General features: G+C 56.1%; 4 protein-coding genes across 9 annotated transcripts; 2 read left to right on the forward strand and 2 right to left on the reverse strand.

Annotated features, from left to right (window-relative positions):
* Window positions 1–295: 295 nt before the first annotated feature.
* On the forward strand, window positions 296–2,548 carry KVP17_000405 (uncharacterized protein; the record flags this gene model as incomplete). Its single annotated transcript, XM_068521155.1, has 1 exon — window positions 296–2,548. The coding sequence occupies one exon, from the start codon at window positions 296–298 to the stop codon at window positions 2,546–2,548; it is 2,253 nt and encodes a 750-aa protein (XP_068374637.1).
* Window positions 2,549–2,667: 119 nt separating this feature from the next.
* On the reverse strand, window positions 2,668–2,916 carry KVP17_000409 (uncharacterized protein; the record flags this gene model as incomplete). The annotated part of the gene is made up of 1 exon (XM_068521226.1): window positions 2,668–2,916. The coding sequence occupies one exon, from the start codon at window positions 2,914–2,916 to the stop codon at window positions 2,668–2,670; it is 249 nt and encodes an 82-aa protein (XP_068374641.1).
* Window positions 2,917–2,931: 15 nt separating this feature from the next.
* KVP17_000411 (uncharacterized protein) lies at window positions 2,932–11,576 on the forward strand (the record flags this gene model as incomplete). Of its 3 annotated transcripts, XM_068521254.1 has the most annotated exons (2): window positions 2,932–8,692; window positions 8,722–11,576. In XM_068521254.1, 2 exons carry the CDS (start codon window positions 2,932–2,934, stop codon window positions 11,574–11,576), a joined length of 8,616 nt encoding a protein of 2,871 aa, XP_068374645.1. The 3 variants fall into 3 exon arrangements, with proteins under 3 accessions (XP_068374645.1, XP_068374643.1, XP_068374644.1); XM_068521252.1 differs by lacking the exon at window positions 8,722–11,576 and having other exon boundaries at window positions 2,932–8,712; XM_068521253.1 differs by lacking the exon at window positions 2,932–8,692 and having other exon boundaries at window positions 8,949–11,576.
* Window positions 11,577–11,592: 16 nt separating this feature from the next.
* KVP17_000358 (uncharacterized protein) lies at window positions 11,593–20,093 on the reverse strand (the record flags this gene model as incomplete). 4 transcript variants are annotated; one of them, XM_068520775.1, is made up of 3 exons in its annotated part: window positions 11,593–12,369; window positions 12,398–19,768; window positions 19,797–20,093. In XM_068520775.1, the coding sequence occupies 3 exons, from the start codon at window positions 20,091–20,093 to the stop codon at window positions 11,593–11,595; spliced, it is 8,445 nt and encodes a 2,814-aa protein (XP_068374544.1). The 4 variants fall into 4 exon arrangements, with proteins under 4 accessions (XP_068374544.1, XP_068374547.1, XP_068374545.1 ...); XM_068520778.1 differs by lacking the exons at window positions 12,398–19,768; window positions 19,797–20,093 and having other exon boundaries at window positions 11,593–12,195; XM_068520776.1 differs by lacking the exon at window positions 19,797–20,093 and having other exon boundaries at window positions 12,275–19,756.
* Window positions 20,094–20,109: the final 16 nt, after the last annotated feature.

Raw genomic sequence — 20,109 nt, forward strand, 5'->3', positions numbered from 1 at the left:
CGATTTACAACCCCTTGTACAACGACGATAGTGACTGTCCTGACGTCCATTAGTGTCTAAGTGCGATCGACCACCAACGATCATGTCCTCTGCTTGCGTCGTATATTGAAGAGGTCGTTAACAGGTGTTAGGCTCCTGCGCATCAACCATTGCGGACTCAGCTTACTTTCAAATAATGCATGAAACCCACAACAACTCACTAATTCAGCATAATTTCTCCTTTGAATGAGGTGGCCTAGCGTACTTTTTGGGCTCCTTGCTTCTCGCTCTACCGCCAAAAGTTTCCGCGTGAGTGATGGCGAAGACTGTGACCCAGGAAACAGATAGTCCCCGGAATTTTTTTGACGTGCAACCGAAGGACACCGTGCAGGACTGTCACTACTTCGACCCTTACTCCGCGGCTTTCTCGAACTTCGCAGGTTTACTTCTATTTGATGTGTCCGGCTTTCTGGATTGCTGGAGGGATACAGATTGCGCGTCAGACGTAAGTGACCACAACTGCTGCTTCAAGTTAGCTGAGTCTTCTGAGTCTCCAGAGTCCAGTACTGGTGTCGCTCCCGACATCGTCGGCAACGTACCCGTGATGATGCTAAAGTCCCTGGGTATGGCGCCACTGCACACGGTCGCTGCTATCATGAGTCTGATCTGGGGTATCGCCATTTGGAGTCACAACGTCTTCTTCGGTTGCTGCAAGTGCTGTCGGCGGTGCACGGGCGCCTGCTACTGCAATAGCTGTTGCAACGACCGGGATCGGTTGCCCCTTTGGGAGATCAAAGGTCGCAAGTACTGCCTCGTCACCTTCGCGACAGTTCTCTGGTTGTTCGTGGTCATGTACACCATGGCCGTCCTCGCTTACTACATCTGGGTGTACTACCTCTTCGACATGGAGTGTCCCGATAAGAATCACTTCACGTCTACGACGCTGACAGATAAGGTGACTGCCTTGTTTCAATTCGTTGAGCCCACGAGCCCGTCCGCTGAATTGACGGCAGCCATTGATGCTAGTGGTCTCCGTGATCTTTGCACCAAGATGCCCGACGTGGCTACGGATGCCTTCAATGAGGCCAGTCCTCTGTGGGAACAGCTGAGAGGCCTAATCCCCTATATTAACTATGGCACCTGGACGTACGGAGTTATTGTCTTCCTCTTCTGGTTCTATGCGTTGGTGCTGTTTTGGTGCATCTGTTGCAAGCGCAGGACGCGTCGAGAAACATCTAGGAGGAATACTGGAAATGTCTGCAGAGCGTTGTGCTGTCTTTGGGTTCTACTGGGCACATTCGGAGCGTTGTGCCTCCTGGTGGGCATTGCCCTTGTTGGGGTATTCGGCGTCGTGAATTACGCAGAACGTACATTCGTCGACGAAGTGCAGAATACCTGGGAGAGTTCCAAGGCAAGCTTAAAGACAGCGGGAGATCTGATCCTCAATCTGGACCAACCTAATTCGACAGATTGGTTTCTCAGCTTCTCGGAAAGCTTCAATGGTGGCATTTTCTGGTGCACCGACGAAGCACGAGCTGCTATCGCCGTAGCTGGTGACTTCAACCAGGTTGCGTGGCAGATGTTCGCCTTCGGCTTGATCTCGTTGGTGGCCTACGTCGCTTGGTTCAAGCAGTGGCATTACTGGCGCAACCTCTATTATCATGAGAAGAAGGAGAAGGAGGAGCAGGAATTAGACGATCAGATAATTGCCGCTACCGTAACCGATCGTGACGGAGACGTCGAGAAGTTGATCAAGCAACGGGCGCGCGACGAGGCTAAACTTTTAAAGGAAGGCAAGTCCATCCCTCAGGAGACTGTAGGTGTGATTCCTGCCGACGATTGCACTGAAGGCGGACTCGTTCAACCAAGGGGTTTCAACGGCGCTCTACACTACGCTGCTTGCTACAATAAGCTTCGCCCAGCAGTGAAGCTGCTTCGCGGCGGTTTCAACGTGAATGCTCGTAACGTGGCTGGATTCACCCCTCTGCAAATTGCAGCGATGGAAGGGCACTCAGACATGGTCTCTCTTCTCGTAGCGTGGGGCGCGTCGTTCGACGATCTCGACGATTACGGTGAGAAGACAATGCACGCCCTAGCTCGAGGAGGCCACCACGAGGCTATCCGTTTCTGCGTAGAAAGCTGCGGAGCGGATCCCGAGACCGCCGACATGTTTGGAAGGACACCAAAGGACATCGCCTCGGCCTTCCTTCCGTCAAAACAGCACGAAGACGTTATCCGTGTGCTGGAAACCTACGACGCGGAGAGTATGAACACCGCAAAGATGTCTATGACTGATCAGCGGGAAGTAAATTTCCGGGACAGAGAGGCTTATATGCAGTCCATAAACGCCATTCCCTCCCCCACCATGCGCACACAGCTCCAGGAGTCCGTCGACAGGAGCGAACACATCGACAGGAGCGAACACGTCGACAGGAGCGAAAACGTCGACAGGAGCGAAAACGTCCACAAGAGCGAATCTTTCAAGGCTGGAGAGCTTGACGGGTCAGGTTCAGCTTCATTCAAGAGTCACGATCAAGAAGGTATATTGAAGTCGGCATCGAGCCGCTGATTTAATCAATTGCTTTCTACTGTGTACAGTCAACGAAACTGCGTTAAGGGGGGTTGTGCGTCACACCTGCTTTAATGGGGCTGCTTGTAACGCGGAAACCCTGCGATCGACCTCCATATCTACTTCGCCCACGGAGACGCTGCGTATAGACAGGGAGGATGCACCGACACGTTGTCTCCCCTAAGAAGGTAGAGTCCAAGAGGGAGGTGCTTGACTGGGGCATCGGCCGAGAAGACCCGTTCTACTGCGTTGGCGATGATGAGGTTGGCGGACTGGTCGAAGCCCTTAAGCACGCCAACAAACACGCGGCCGTCCACAGTGATGATATTGACGTCCACACCAATCCAGGCCTCCAAGAGGTTCGACATTAAAATCACCCAATTATGACGCTAACTGCTGACGCGCTAAGTCGGCGGGAACGTAAGGATGCATCGTATGTGGATGTTAGAAAGAAGCTGTGTCCGTTAGTAGGATCGCTTCCTGAACTTCTGACGAACCTGCCGACCGTGGTGACCGAGCTGCTCGCCGCGCTGGAGGCCTCTGGAACCAGTCGGGGCGTGCGCTACCGGTCTGTGTGCCCTGTGCTGGAGACCGTCGTGAAGGATGTCCAAGCCGAGGTCTTGCCTGAGCTGGGGCGTATCCTTGCCGCACTGATGGGTTGTCTCAGTGGCGCGGACATGAATGTCGCCGAGCCGGTACTGTCAGCGTGGAAGAACCTGGTCGGCTCGCTGTATGCCCCCCTGATTCGGGACATGCCCGCATTTGCGCCTCTGCTAGGGCCTTGGTTACTCTTTGAGCCTGCATCCCACCAGATTGAAATCATCGAAGGGTTGCGGCCCGTCCTCCGCCGCTCTGTGGGCCTCAACCGATTTGACCAGGTGCTCAACGCGCTAATGGAGGTCATTGTCATGTCGGGTGTTGAGAGTGCTGTGAGGCCACTTGCCGGCCTCTGCTTCGAAACCGTACGAAATGTTTGCGGTGCCATCAGCGCTCATCAGTTAGATGTAGTGGAGGACTACCTATTTGAGATCGACTCCATGCCATGGCTGGCCCAGATTCCTCCCCTCCAACGTCACCGATTCGCTTGCGATGTCCTTCGATGGTTTTACCGCCTTGTCCGCTACGACACCAGTCAGACAAAAGCTGTGGACCCTACCGGCAACCGCACGCCTACTCGCTATCAAGAACGGGTGGAGAACGGATTGCTGCAACGGCTACCCGAGGACGAAGTGGAGGGCCTTCCCATTGAGCTCTGTCTTCTTTGGAATCACTGGCCGCCCGTGATCAAGTCGGAAACTCTTCCTCTGCGTCTGGACTCCCTGGTGGAGATGTCTGCCTCGTCGCTAGCAGCCCATTTTGCCCTTTCGACGCTACTGGTGCAACACAATTCTCGACTGACACTAGACGACAAGATTAGCTGCAAGGTCCCGGCAACAGATTCCGTGCAACCAGGGTGGATCTTCGACTTCTGCTTGCAAGTGGCCGACGGTGTCCAGCCTGGCCTATACCATGGTGACGAACTCATAAGAAGCTGTCTTACCAGCTGTCCTGAGCCACTGCTCCCCTGGATAGCGCTGCGCCTGCAGCACCAGGCCTCGCCAGGTCTCGTACTCTTTCTGAAAAGCCGCATGGAGGGCCTGGATCTCGCCGCAGTCCAGAAGTCTGTACACTGCGAGTATCCGATTCACGGGCCTCTCCTAGCCCCTTCACTTTCGGATCCGTGCACGGAGCTGGCGTGCACCTCACAAGTTTGCGACGCCGAGTGGGGTCTTGCAGGGCTGTTCGCTGCGCTTCGTTGGCTGGGCGTCTCTCGTGCTGATGCCCGGGAGTTGGCGCTATCGCGGTCTCAGGAGATTTTGACCTCCATTCACACCGCCAGTTTACTGCGAGCTTACCTGTTCAAGCAGTCCACATTATACTCGGGAGTGGAGATCAACAGCACTCTTCTGATAGAGACAGCCTTTTCCATGAAGGACCAGGACGTAGCAGCCGTCCTACTCTCACTTGTTGTAAAGAGCGATTCCAACCTCCTCTACGAAGCCGTAGGGTCGGACCATATGGGCGTTCGCCTGCAAGCCCTGCGCCTTCTGGCCGCTGCCGGGTCGACATTGTGGGAGGTGGCTCTCGAGATCGAGAGGACGCCGAACGATTTGCAAGCCGCTGGAGGTAAGAAGCTGTCCCTGTTCAACTTTGTGGAACAGGCCTCGAAGTTGGAGCCGGGACCTGTGCTGGACGCAAGCATGATCTTCGTTGTGGCGCAGGCCAGTACGAAGTTTGCACCAGTGATGGATGCCATGGTTGAGGCCATGGGTATGATGGCGGGGTCAGGCCGAGCGTCTAAGAGGCGCAAGAAGGCGTCTGGCGCCGTCCTTGCTGCACCCCCTCACGCTGTTGAAGCGGCGGTACGAGCTGTGATAGCTCGAATGCAAACGTTTACCATCTCCGCTCCCTCTCCGAAGCCCACGTTCGTGCACGAATCCGCAGCGCGAGCGGAGGGAACGGACGCTAAGGCGCTGTTCACCCGCCTGGCCAAGGAACCGGTGGCCGCGATGGTGCCGGAGCAGTTTCCGGCCTTGAGGAGCACGCACGCCGTTTTCGAGGAGCAGGTGGAGGACTTAGAACTTCGAGCCTTCCGTGCACAACCGCAAACCGATGCCATCACTCAGTTCAAGTGCCTATGTCGGGGTGTTTCTCTGCTGTTGGAGCCATGTGGCGCCTTGACCGATATTGTTTTTGACGTGGTGCGTGAACGCCTCGACGCCTACGTTAAGAACCGACACTACCACAATGAGGTGACACTTGCCGCCATCCTGGAAGCTTGCGCAACCATGCCTTGCTCTGATGCCACCCAGAGGATTTGCCAAAGGATTTGCCAAACTATCGAGGAAGAAGTCTGCCAGTCAACACTCCAGGCACTCCGAACCGCAGCTGTCGACTTCCTGATTTCCAGAAACCCGCACATCAAGCTCTACGCAGGCTTCTTCTCCCAGCTCGCGCGAAAGGAGAACATTCCCGCGTTGTTGACGCGGAACAGTCTGGGGGTATCGGGATTCCTCTCCGATGATCATCGGTATTTGCTCCCGATTATTCTTCGTCTTCTCGTGGGAGTGCTGCTGTCGACCAAACAGACCAGCGTTCAGTTGGCCGTGTATCGGGCGATCGCTGACGTGGAGTGCGAGTATATCGCGGTGTTTATAGGGCAATGCCTAGCGCCTTTCTTCGGTCACGAGCGGACGGTTGTCAATATACTGGCTCAAGCTACTTCAGAGACGTTTTGGGTCACTATTGGAGACTCCTCTCTCAACTCGGTGCCGGTTGACATGTGGCCCCGCGGAGCTGACCGGAACACCATAGCCCTGCACTTCAGCACGCTCACTGGTTTGAAATCCCTACTCAGCAGCTGCCGGAAAAATTTGGAGCGATTCGTCCCGTTTGTTCTGGGATTCCTCTGTTGCTGCAGTCGACAGCTGAAGCTCTCGCCATTCCCTGAACCTGGTCGCGCGCAGTCCAATGCGGCCAAACAGATCAATGTATGTTGGGACATTGTTCAAATGCTGTGTCGTGACCATCATGATAAGTTTAACGTGCTGCTGCTACCAGGGTTACAGGCCATGCAGCCTCAAATTGAGGACCTCGCTGACAAACTGCTTACTGGACGTGCGAGCAAGGCGTTGACCTTCGTGGAGACCATGGCTTGCGATGCCGGCTCGCTACAGTTCTTCGATTCAGTTGGCAGTTCTCTGCTCACTAAACTCTTCCAAGGTATGACAGGTCCTGGTATGGAACATTCTGTCTCGGTTGACAGAGAGATGTGCCCTGCCTTTATGAAGAGCGTGATCTGTGTGGCTCTTCGACTTTGCGGAGTCTCCGAAGAGGGAGACCCCGTAGATGAGGACTCGTGGCACCTGCTGCGCCCGCACGTTCCGCTGCTGCTTCAACAGCTTCTATCAATTTTCAGCTGGCGCCAAAGGCACGAGATTTACTCTAGCCGAAGCGGTAAGAGCATTCCCACTCGGCAAGAGCTGGAGCTGATTGGATACATTTGGGAGTCGCTAAAGGACGAGGACCTCTCAGCTTTGGGATGTATCGGGTTACAGCTCGTGCGACTTATGACAGACACCCTTCCAAAGAACCCCAGAGCCTCGGTATGGGTAGTTAGGCAGAACCTTACCATTATGGACAAGTCTCTATTCAATCTTTTGATTCCCTCCACTTCCTTGGACTGGTTCCAAGTGCAGCTGCTTCCTTTCGTAGGAACCGTTCCCGACATCGAGCTCAGATGTACACTTTGCCGACTCCTGCTGAAGGCCCATTTAATCTCCGAGGGACACGCCAATGCTGTCGCCTTAGTGGATTCGCTGTCCGATTCGTGTTCCGCTTTACAAAAAGAGGCTGGCGAGGGCACATCCATGGTGGCAGAATTCCAACATCTTCTGGAAGGGCTGCCTTTTGACGCGCCAGTTCTAACGGCCCTGCTCTCCATGAATCACGTCGTGGGTCTCGACGACAGCCCTGACCTCGCGCACGGCGCTTTGGGCTACCTGACATCCGTTGTTCAAAAAGGCGGCTTCTTTGACGAGCACTCTGCGCAGCTGATCGTCCAGCAGATGGTTTACTACGTCGGCGTCCGTGAGTTCGACTTCGGGCTTAGCGTGGCAGTCTACGATCTTCTGACCGCTTGGATTGGTCGTGTGCAGAATATGGCCTCCGCCAAGAGTGTTGGTCAGGAGTGCGACTCAAGAGAGACCCAGCAAGCTGCCGTGATCGTGGCGACCTTCGCCGAGGTTCTGATACCTTGCCTGTCTTCAGTGCTCCGCGCGGGCAGCGATGAGACCAAACGATTGTCCATGAAGATGTTGCGGCTACTCGTCTGCAGCTGGCATCCCTTAGCGTCGTTCCTCCCAACGACTGGGGATGTCATTTGCTCGCTCTCTTTGGACCTGGCGCTGGTGGAGGATCCTGAATTCTTTGAGGACGTCATGGCGCTTTCGCTACATGTACGCGCGACGCAACTGAAGGCGGTGGCGAAACAAGTGGATTCTGGATTATTTTGCCAACCGACGCTTGCCCGATTCTTAGCACCACTTGGGCTACACGCTGCCCTGCAGCTGAAGGCCTTCGAAGTTACCCAGGCGTACAGAGCAGCTGGAATCATACTGATGAGCAGCGTAACACGGCAGTCGTCCTGGAGGTTTGTAGTAAAAACTGCAGTTCACCTTCTGGACCAGATCACGAAGGAGCCACAACTGCATCTCCGCCTTGTAAGCGTACTTTGCGCTCTGCTCTCGGCTGTGGAGTTCGAGAAGTTCGACGTGAAGGTGTCAGAACTCAGCCCTGAGGAAGTGGGGGAATTGATTGAGCGGCAGCGGGAGGCCACAGCGCGACAGGACGACGCCGAGGAAGACGAGGAGAAAGACGAGGAGGAGTCCGAGGAGCAGGACGAGGACCTCCCTGCTGAAGGTCGAGTCACAGGCATCGATGGTATTCACCAGGATATTCGCCATGAACTGCTTCCTCGACTTAACAAGCTGCTCTACAAGAAGGGGAAGACTGGCAAGAAACGTTTGACGGCGGTGCGACCGGAGGTTGCTGCTGCGTGCCTTCTTCTCATTCGACGTCTTCCGAAGGAGGAATTCCACCGTCGGCTGACACCCCTCTTCCACGCAACCAGCGTTGGTCTCCGCAATAAAATTGAAAGCTCTCGCGCAATCTCGCGGAAGGCTGTCGTTCACATGGCGATGCAGCTGGGCCCACGCTACCTCGCCTGGGTTATCGCGTTGCTACGAGGGGTTCTGCGAGACGGATACCAGCAACCTGTGCTCGTCTACAGTGTTCATTGTATTCTCTACAAGTTCTCAGACTCCCATTTGGCGGATGAAGACATCGAGGAGGAGCTGGGAGACTTGTCAGAACCGCAGTTCGACTTCCGTGGTTGCGTCGATGACATTCTAGAGCAGGTGATGCCGATACTAGCCGCCGAGATTAGGCGAACGGAGGACCCGGACCTGCCCGAGGGCTTCAAATGGAGTACCCGAGAAGGGCGCGCCTCGCGAGCCGCACAATTGGTGCAGATTTTAACTGCGGTGCTCTCCCCTAAGAAAGCCTGTAATGATGTATACTTCTTCCTTTACGGACTGCTTACTGGTGAGCCTGCTGAAAGGTAGCTAATTCAGGTGCCAAAGTGGAACTGCTAGGTGAAAGACGAGCATTTTCCACGAAACTGTTGAACAAGGTCAGTGCGCTGTTCAACGCAGCCTCTGATGGGCTCAAGTTCAACAGGAGAGTAACCTTGGTGGACCGTGTCAGAGTTGCCAGGGGACTTTACGCTTTGGCCGACGAAATTTACGATGAGTCTACGGCTAGGGTTCAACGGATTACGCACCGAAAAGGCCCCAAGCTGATGGAACTGGCCGACTCTGGCGCTCTCCAGTCTCTAGATACGGGCGTCGCGGATTTTCAATTCCTATCCGAGCTTCGAAAACTGGACTCTGTCGAATCGAACCTCCCGGACGCGTCATCAGGTCGCTCCGTTGCGTCCAAGAGGAAGGATGCTTACGTCGTGTTGCAGCCAGGCGCTTCCGCTGGTCGTAAGGTGTCGGACTACGTCAAGCGAGCGCGCGGGTTTGACCCTTCGCAGCGGGCTTGTACAGTCGCCACAGCCGCAAGTCATCTTATGAAAGGAACCTTCCTACGGAACCACCCTCTTCGCTTGAGGGATGTCGATGATGAGGAAGAGAGCGACGACGACGACGAGGACTCTCTGGACCCTGACGCACTCAGGCAGGAACTGAATGGCACGTGTGCCTCCATGGTGAGGTTGCTCTGTTCCACGCTCTCGGATCTCTTCGCGCCTGTGGCCAACAACCTGGTGAGGATGCTTCCACTCGATGTCGCGGCGCTCGATGCCTACGGACCCGTCATAGCCGTGGCTGTGTTAAATATGGTGGAGCTTCTGGGAGCTGCAGGCAGCTCTGGTGGCTTGCTTCGTGTTTCGACGAAGATCTTGTCCATTCTTATCAGAAGGAATCGTGGTTCGGAGTGGCTGGATTCCGCGTTGCTAAGCAAGGCTCTCGTGACGGACGCCGACGTTCGCAGGCATTACACCAAGCTGGAGCAGCAGCCAGATGCCGAAGAAACGAGGACGGCTGCACTGAAATGCGTGCGACGTACCTTCAAAGGGGCCCTGATTGGACAGGCTGCCATGGGTCTGGAAGTTCCAGCTCTGGTGTCCACCAGTTTAGGCCTGCTCCGACTCCTCCTCTTCAACGTTATCAGGCCTGATACCTTGGAGGCGGAGACCGCTGAGCTGTTGTACTCCGCCATGGATGCAGTTGCTCGTATTGTGGTGAAGGGCTCGGCTGCAGACTCTAAGGTCGCCCGCAAGTGTTTCACAGAGTTTGTACTGGCATATCCCATGGCGCCCAAGGCGAAGAAGGAGCGCATTCAGTACCTTCTTGACAACCTGTACTACGACGTCGACGTCGGCCGTCGCCACGCTCTGCTATGTCTAGGTGATGTCATGCAGGGTTTGGCGTATGAGGAGCTGGACCACAACTACTCCAGACTTTTTGCACTGAAAGCGGGCCACCGGCTTTCCGTGGAACACGACACGCAGCTCGTCGTCAGCCTTCAGCAGTTTATGTTGGCGCTGTTCGAGAGGCTGGGAGCCAAAGTGGTGCAGCGAGAGCTCTATCCACTTGTCACAAAGCTCTTCATGGGACACAAGGAACCTGGCCGAAGAGGTCTCCTCCGAATGCTCACCGTTTTCGTACGGTGCTTGGGCTCTAACGCAGTGGAGGACGCCACATCTTTGACAATTCTCTCATGCGTGTGGCCTTCCAGCTCACAGGCGTTCGTAGAGGAGGATGTGGTGACGGCCACCGAGGCTGCGTTGCGCTCTGGCGGCGACCAAGTGGCTTGCATGGAGTTTGGCTCATCCAGGTTGAGCATGGTCGACGCTATGATCTCCTTGGTGAGTGAGTTGGCGAAATCTGCATCGGAAGCACTCGAAAAAACCTCCCTGAAGGTCTCCACGTTGCGGCGTTCGGCCTGTCATGGCACCTGGACGAGTGCTTTCAACTTTCAAGAGAAGGTCGACTTCCACGTGCCCTCTGAGGCGCTGCTGCTTGTTTGGCAGTGGTGCATCCGTCACGTCATGGATGTAGACACCGAGCTGTCGCTGATAACCAGGTCTGCCTTCTGTGAGTCGTTAGCAGAGCTGCTGGACTCGTCGCGAACGAAGGCGAATTTGCAAACCCCCTCTGCGGAGGCTATGCCGCTGGTGTGTGCCTCCTTGTGTGACCCTGGATACTCTGTCAAGTCGTTTCCCGAGTACCTTCTGGTCGCTCTGAGTCGCTCTGTGAAGTCGGCATCGTTGGAGGCCAGCTCCGGCCTGTGGACAGCCTGCCACAGACCCGTACTCGCAGCATTGCTGCGGTGCCTGGTCGAATCCAACTTCCACACTCACGACGTCGAGGGTGACTTCGTGACGCGCAGCGGGGTGCTTTGGCTGGTTTCAAAGACTGTTCACTGGGGTTGCAAATTCTCCTTCGACCACAGCAACGTTTTCATTCGACTCTGCTGCGTCGCCGATCTCGTGACGCAGGTCATATCAACGGAAGGCATGTTGCACGATGCTTCTCCCCTGCTACCCCATATCGTGCGTCTCTGTCTGACACTTCAAGCGAAAGCCCCCACGCACGTGGAGCTGGTCCGCTCCCAGAGACGTGGCCTCCAGCTGAACTCCACAGTGGACTTGTGGAAGCAACTGCCTCGTCTTGACGCCTTCGAGAGGCGTCAGTTTCTATCGACCTTGGGCCAAAACTGCCAACGCGACTTGGAGAAAGCAGTGGGGTCTCCTACTGTGTCCAAGCACATCTCTGCCATCAAAAGACTTCGCACCAAGACCAAGCTGCAGAAGGCGACTGCCAGAAAGCAACTCGAAATACTGGACCCAGAAGCCGCTGCAAAGGAGAAACGGAAAATCGCGCTCAACAGGCGTAAACGACGACGAGTCGTACAGTCCTAGAAATCGATATCACGTGTTAGATTTCGTGCTGGCCACAGACCGCCCACTCACGTCGAATGGACCACAACAGCTCCGTCGGAGCCATTAGGTCTAGTCGAGACACAGACGCGTCTCCCTCGCTCCACGAGATGACAATACGGTCCATTTCCTTCCGTACATCCAGCAAATCGACCAGAGGAATGGCAAGCGTCACAGCCTCTCCGCACAGCAGCACGTAGCCCGTCGAACTGATAATGAAAGTGTGATCGGAAAGCAAGAACAGCGCTCTGACGAAATCCAGCGAACCGACCACGTTCTTTCGTGGGTGCTGCAAGTGCGCCCTGGTCAGCAACCCGACAGTGCGAGCCATCCACGCGCGGCTGGCTGGCACCCCACGCCTCTCAGATCCGGAGACCACAGCCACGTACTGCGGGACGCCGTCCAGCATGTGAATAGCCGACTCAGCGAGTTTCTTGCTGACCTTGTCCATAGCTTGTGCTACGTGCAGCAGCGGTTGGCTATACTCAGACAACAACGCCTCGAGAGGGCCAAGGACGTCCCGGATGGACCTCTGTACGGACCCAGTGCACCACTGCAAAGGCATTAGGACCTTGCGCGTGCCCTTATGGGCGCCACCCATCAAAAGACTAGCATTACGTAAAAACCTAGACAATGACATTCGGAGAATTATAAGTGGGTCGTTACCCGACTTTATGGACTCAAGGAGGTCGAATCCGAGCGCTAGAGGCGCCCCGAAAAGAACCAAGGAGAGCGTGAAACCGAACAGAAGTCTGGCCGCCCAGGCCGGAGAGCCCTGCGTGGAACCTCTTCCCGTCACTCACCTTCAACTTCTCAAGAATTTGCTCACCGACGACCGGCAGCTTTCGTAAGGGTACGATACTACCCATGCTTGACGAGAAGTGCAACGCCTCCACTGGCCAAGAGTGTACCTCAGAGAGGGCACCAATCAGTTCTGAGGAAGACGGAAGTGAGGGCCTGAAGGATACCCGCATCGGTGACGCATCCAGACGGACAGCCACTACGCCTACGAGGGTCCCGCCGCGAGAGGCTTCAGTGTTGAAAGACGGGACCTCGTTTCGCAAGAGACTGGCCATCTCCAACAGGACGCGTAAGTCCAGGTTGACGTTAACAGGCCCCACCACCACGGTGACCGACTTAAAGAGCACGGCGAGGGAGTCCTCGTCCTCCGCTGGCGTGTGGGCCGAGATCATGACCTGGGCTTCGAGCTGCAGCGCTATCCTTTTGCGACGTTGAATGTCGAGCATCGCTGGAAACTCCGACCCCCCAGTGGGGCAGAGCTTCGGCGATATGAACGCCTTAGGGTCGAAGACGCGTAGCCGTTCAGCTTCCAGCGACACGCTGATGGTATTCTGACTGTTTTGACCGAGCCTGGCCACGAGCTTGGAGACCACCAGTGTCGCTATATGCTGCGGCACTCTATACGCAGGCCCCTCCGCGAAGATGCCGATAGTTGCATTCATCGTGAGGGTTAGCGAGCCGAATGGAAGCAATGGCGAGGCTACCTCGCCGGAGAGCTCGTCTAGCAGGGCCGCGTAGTCGCTCCGCCGCACCACGAAGACTGTCGTTCGGGCGTAGGCGGGCGGCTCACACCTCACCAGAATGACCAAGTCGCCCGAAGGCGACTTCAGGACGTACTGACTCACAATAGGGAAACTGGACGACCCAGATGCCGTTAGTGCGCTAGGTTGGACCGGTGGAGTGCAGTCGATATCTGTGAAGAATCGCAGGTACAGGTCTGACGTGAGGTCCTGCCACCCCCACTCTGCTCCGCTGAGCGGTACGGGAACTGTACATCCCTCCTGGATGGCCATAACAGGCACGTCGACCCTCTTCTCGATCAACAGGCGCCCCGCTCTCTCGCCAAGATGCGTCATCTCTTCCAAGACAGCCTTGTTTAGAGACGTCTCACACCAGATAAGGCTGCACGGCGGGCACAGGAGAGGCCCTGACACCAGGTGTCCGAATCGCACGGCGACCGCGGAGTCCGGTAGCCGCAACGACCAAGGCTGGGGAGGCCAGCAGTGCACGCGCGACGCAGGAGGCAGTGGGAGGCCGTCAACAACGACTTCCTGGGAGGTGTGGTTAACGATTGTAAATCTTGGCTCAATGTGGACTGCCACAAACCGCTCTGACAGACCGACTTGGTCCAGAAACCAGGACAGAGGGCCACACGACCCGTGCGAGTCCTCCATCAAGTGAATGGTCTGAACCTCGCCCTGACAGACGAGTTCCAGGACGGGACAATCTGGTTGGAGAGGGCGAATCACGTAGTCTCCGAATTCCAAACCCTCCTCCAACGTGGAAAACTCAACTGGAGGAAACTGCAGGACGGAGACGCAATCCACGCGAACGTAAGACATGGACAATTTGATCTCGAAGGGATTCGTCTTGACGGCAACCACGTTTACGGATGATGTTTTCCAGAATAAGGGAATCAGGAGACTCTCGCAGTCGGCGGGGCTGGCTGAAGAGAACACGAGTCGTCTGCTCCCTGCAACCCCGCCTTCCAAAAACAAGCTCAAAGCGATCTGCGATGTAAGAGGAGAGAGCACGACTCTGGCTCCAGGCAGAAGCTCCATAACTTCAATTGCCAGGGCAGACCCCAACTCAGAATACTCCAGAGAGCCGTCATCTCCAATGAAGTCGACTCTCACAGGCGATTTGACGACTTCCATCTTCACAACGAACGGAAGGTTCGAGGTTACGACGAAAGCTTCTACCACGTCGACGGTCCACAGGTTCCCTTGCAACGCCTCCGAGAGCGACATGGTGACCACCTCACCGTCGACAGGCTGTGTGGTGCCAGCCCTACGCGGTAGGAAGCATCCTTGTCGCAAGAGTCGACCTGTGGGGAGGGTATAGCTTGGCAGGGCCGTGGTTAGACGTACCGGTTCCTTGACTTCCAGTAGCAGGATACCTGGAGAGAGCGACGGCTCCAGCATCAAACCCAGGCCCGGTAAGTGTGTGGGGCCATCAAGAATTCTCGGAGACCAGACAATGCAGTCAGACGCGAATTCTGTGGACACCTTCAGACGGGCTTCTTGGCCTGACGGAGACGGGAGGGGCACGGAGCTCGCACGGGGGAGGGCTTGTGGGACTCCTTTCGAGAAGTCCAACACCATTCGCTGTCCAGACGAATTTCTTACCAGAACGCAGTCCTCTTTTTGGATTCGAGATGCCACAGCGTCTCGAAGATGGCTGGAGTTGAAGAAAATCCGCAACATCAGCACCGAACTGCACAGCGCCGAGATGGATGCGGCTGCATTAAGCGAGCTGAGAAGCAGCTGTGGGTCGCCGTAGCGACTCACATTAACGTCGAGAGCCAAGGAATCAACCAAGTGATCCGTAAGACCCTTCCTCTTTCCCGTGAGACGGCACAATGGAGCCTTGAACGTCAATCCGTCACTGCTGCAGCTGATGCTGCAGCCTGATGCTCCGTCCGTCGGTTCCATAGACATGATAACGAAAGGTATGGCCATGCCCTCACGCACCGTGTGCAGCACGTCACGGGAGTCCGCTGCCAAGAGCACCTTCAAATCGCGAATCTCCAACGCCAGACGGGGTAGGCACGCAAAGATCCCAGCAGCAGGTAAGCGCGTCTCCGACGCAGCATCCGGCAGACTGTCAACACTCCGGTAGCAGACCTCCACACCCTGGTAATTTCCAGACATCGTTGTCGCCAACTTTTCCATCGTCGGTTCAGAGTCAGATGTGTCGTGGCTTGAAAGAGACGCTCGTGGTATGGTGTGCTGCGTGTCATCTGTAATTGTGACAGGCGACCAGTCAACAATCAGTGCCCTGATCCACGGTAGGTCTGAGGACACCAGCTCCACCTGCATAGAGTCCAGCATCACAGAGAACTTCTCGTTTTTCCAAGCAACGTCAGCGCAGGGTAAGGTCATGAGCTGTCGGCTGCTGTACTTGTCCGCGATGCCCACGTAGATATCCCTGGTGGAGGAGGCTACTGCATCAGGCCAGGAGCCCTTCGCATCGAAACACGACAAGGCGATCTCAAAGTGACCCGGTACCGAACCATGCACTTGTAACCGAACCGCAGCAAGTCCGATGTCCACGTCCATACGAAGGCTGGTCTGTCCGAGGCTGCTGTCAGCGTCGCGGAGCGCCGACAGGGCATCTACGGTGGCGTGAGACAGCGCGAAGGCAACCGTCTGGTCCACACGAAGGTTAAGCCCAGAGTACGTGCTGTAGGACAGGCGAGAGCACGTATCGTAAGCCTCCAGCTCGGGTCGCTGTTGGAGTAGGAGCGGAGCTAAGCATCTATCTAGCAAGGACTCCTGTGGCAACCGAGCTGCTTGGAAGACAGGGCCTGCAGTCCGTTGACCAAGCTGCATGGAGAGATCTCCAACACCTTCCACCTGGCACCAGCCGAGCTGGCCCGCACAAGTGAAGCTGTCGTCGGTGAATAGGTCTGCAAGCAGTTTTAGTTTCCCCAACTGCAAGCTCACAGGACCTGGACTTGTCAGGTAGCACTCAGCATTATCCACGAAGAGCTCCAAGGAGATCAGTTGCTCGGGTCCGCCTTCCGCCTTGCTTGGTTCCTTGACCTCAGCCTCGGGGTCGTTGAAGACTAGGACGGAGTCCAACACAGCTTCCACGATTTGGCGTACGCGATCTACATTTCCTGTGATCCTGGCCTCCTGCACTAGGACCCGCGCCTCCACTGGAAGGTCCGCCGTGTGCGACGTCGCGCTAAGTCCCAGATGCACCTCGAGAGCAGCGTGCAGGGAGTCCGGCAGCACGACTTCCGGTAAGGACAGCATCAGCACTCTCCGAGGACCGGCGGGCTGCGAAAGCTCAGTCTTCAAGCGGAGCCCCTTGCTAAGCTCGAACGGTAGCCCCGAAACGCTTACTCTGCTGGGCTCCAGAGTCAAGCTGTAGTCGTGCATCGCGAGGTCCATCTCGGCGACGAGACGCTTGATCGTCACCGTGTTAAGTGTGTGGGACCCATCGCAGAACCGGCGACCGCTGGCAAGAAACTCGGCTACTTCTGGTCGCCAGTCGCGTAGAGGCAGCAGCAACTTGGAGAGTTCGAGGTGCGCTGTGTTGATTGCAGAGTCAAGTCGAACCGGCACATGCACGTCGGTGTCCGTGAAATCATCAAGGATGCATAAGGAATGCGGGTCTGGAATGAACGCGGGAATGAACTCCAGCAGCACCCAGAGAATAATTTCCAGGACATGAGGCATGAAGAAAACGACATCCAGAGAGGGCACTTTGACATCCACTGCCAAGGAGCGCCCAGTGTTGAATGCAGAGTAGTAGGGGATGAATACGAGATCTCCACCCCACCGCCCATCAGAATGAACGCGAAGAGGAGTCACATCCTTGGACTCATGCAGCGCTCTGAGTCCGTCAAACCAGAAACTCAGATACACAGAGAACCGTCGCACATCGAGAGAAGCCTCGAGGCCGGATACTCTGACAGACGCGATCGGCGCAGACCCCGCCGACTGGATAGCGACAACGGATGCGTCAGCAATGCGAAGACGTAGTTTCACCTCTGAGGAGTCGGCCAACGCCATGCGTCTCGGATCCAGGGCGGGGTACGAGTCGATAGAGAGGCTTGCCGGAGGCGATATGTCCTCTGGTAGAGGCAGCGTCAGCAGCCGGAAAATTTCGGAGATCAACAGTGGCTGAAAGTTAGACAAAATGGTTGGGATAAGTAAGTCCAGCCAGATCATTGCACCTTGGAGCATACCGCAGCCCTCATGCCCTGCCAGTCGCACCTCCACCTCCAAAGGGTCGGGGGAGGCGGCTACAATCTGGCTTCCCGGAGAGAGCACAGTCACATTTGGCAGATGCATTTGCAAACTGGAAAATAGCGGATGCCAGTCCCTGAAGAGTAAGCTCGCATTGGCCACGTCTGCATAGAGGTACGCGTATGAGCTCTCAGCGGAAGGGGTGTGTGGATGGGAGCCATGCAGCAAACCTCGGCTTGATACGGGTGCTGACCAAGCGGGAACTGCAGCATCCACCACTGGCAATCGTACCGCCAGCTTCGTGACAGACAGCGCCACAGTGACTTTAGGTCCGAGGGCCAGGAAGGGTTGCGTAGGGTTTCGGACCCACAGAGCCCCTAATGTAGGGCATCCCTGTCGTATCGCCCCAGGCAGAGCACTGAAGGCCAGGTCGTCAAAGATGTGGCCTCCGCGTTCGGTAGAACTAGACTCGAGCGACGTGGGAGGTACCAGCAGCCGAAGCCACTGCAAACCACGCAACACGGCGTACAGATCTGAAAAATTCAGCCGGGAACTGGTTTCACTGATGGAGACCTCCACGAAATACCTAACAGAGTCCGTGGCCGCTTTTAGAGGAGAGCGCCACGGACAATGAACAGTGAGGGTTGAAGCAGTCACCTGTGATATCTCCAACACTGGCTGTGTCACAGCCAGCCGCAGGCTGCCAAGACAGGCCTCCGCCTTCACTAGTGGTGTAATGATGAGACTTAGTCCCTGGTGGAGCCATAAAGACTGCGTGGGAGAGGAAGCCTCGACTCGAGCGCGAAAGACACCCAGTGAAAGACGGCAGGTGGGTCCCTTGGATACCGCCATTGGATGTCCTGGGAAAGTGACCTCCAGGCTGGCCATGTTGACGGTGATAGGGGCCACCGCCCACCTCGGGACGCCCCTTGCCGACCGAACATCGCTTACGCTTCTCGTTGACCTCATCTCGCTGAATCCCGTGACGTCGGACCCGCCGTTTCCAGCTGTAACCAGAGTCTCGGCATCCTGAAACACTGCAGCCACCATCTCGGAAAGCGCGTGGAGCGAAGCGCTAGTCAAGTTCACTGCCAGGGGCTCCACGTCCAGTCGGACGCCTGCGTCGGTGCTCGCTACCTCCACGGCACGATATGAAGGGGAACTCAGGATCGAGAGATGCTCGCCGTCCTCCTTTATAGAGACTGCCACTCCGGCTAGAGTTGTTCGCAGCTGCTCCGGCTCGAGAAGCAGAGATAGCAGTTGCATATTGAGCGTTACGGAGGACTTCGCGGTGATGAAATCGACCTTGATACATGAGACATTGACCGACAACGTTAAGGCTGACCCGGCAAATTTGGCGCTTGTAGAGTGATGTAGATTCGGTATCATGGATTGTAAAACGGACTGTAAAGCAGGAGAGAGAGTATCCACGTCGTCTAGAGCATCAAACCACTCATCTGGCGCTTCCTGTGCATCGAACCATACATCCTCCGAGAGCGCCTCTTTGGAATGACCCCACCACCAAGTGCGACGTGAAGACGTCTTTTGTTGACGAAACCGCCTAGCGACTGCAACAATATGGGCCTTCAACAAGATGGGCAAGGGGAGAGAAGCCTTCAGGTAGCGAATCTCGTCGGAGTCGGTGCGTTCTTCGACGACCAACTGTATGTACTGTTCCGTTCGGGCCTTCGCTCTGGACAGGGCCCAGGCTGCTCCGTGTAGAGGCACCGACGGCAAAGCCCACAAGTGTTCGCAGGGAGAATAGGCCCATGGAAACAAGGCGGAAAGGGGTAGAGCGCCAGAACGGACACGTGACGTGAGCGATATGCACTGCGAAGCGTAGCGGAACCACGCGCCCGAGTGGCCCGCCACGGGGAAAGGCGGCCGCAGAATGCCCCAGAGGTTGGCGTTCGCCTGATGCATCAGCTGGTCGGCATGCATGCGGTACAGCTTATACACCTCGACCAAGGACCGCAGGACGGAAACCGAGCAGCGTGTCTGCAGTTCTACGACATTTACACTGACGCGTAACTCCGTTGCCTCCTCCTTCAGCAGCAGTGAGATGTCCACGGGGGCTACAAGATGCGACTCGCAGCGCCGTGATAGCAGCTCGTTCAGCTCTGCATGAGAATAGGTGTGGGGACTGTAGACAAGCAGGCTCTCCAGAGGGCCAGCACCACTGTCGCTGAAGTAGACGGACACGCCCTTTAGGTCGAGCAGGCGAGTGTCACCGCTAAGAGTGGCCTTCTCCACGTACAACCCGAGTACAAAAGGATTCGACAGAGACGCCTCCAGCCGAATGTGAACTCCATTCACTTCAACATGCACCCTTTGGGCCACGGAACCCGCGAGGCTACTGAGCCATGACTCACTCTGAGAGGAATTGTGAAGCTCAAACAGAGCGAGAACTTCGATTTGGTCCAGTAAGCGCTCCCTCATCGAAGCGAACATCTGATTTGGCCCCCTTCTACATTCTCACCGCCAAGGGGTCACTTTGCCCAGATCCCAAATGAAACACCGCGCTCAGTCCCGACATGGTCACACGTGGAGCCACATCACTAAGCAGCGCCTTGACTCCGAATTCCACACGCAAATGCTCAATGTTGCCGTGGATCAAGGAAGCCGGCAGTTCCGTGAAGGCCTCCGGTTTCAGGGACACACGCTTCAAGGCTACGTCTCCTTTGAGCCATCCTATTTCCAAGGTGTCCCCTGATATGCCTTCCACGTAGTTACCAATCAGAACATTTAGAAGGCGAGAGGCCGCTAAGGACGTCATACAATTAACTCTTTTG

The sequence above is a fragment of a genome (assembly GCF_019968985.1).
Source record: "MAG: Porospora cf. gigantea B chromosome Unknown PgB_NODE_3_length_148095_cov_126.465, whole genome shotgun sequence".
In the NCBI taxonomy this organism is placed as follows: domain Eukaryota; phylum Apicomplexa; class Conoidasida; order Eugregarinorida; family Porosporidae; genus Porospora; species Porospora cf. gigantea B.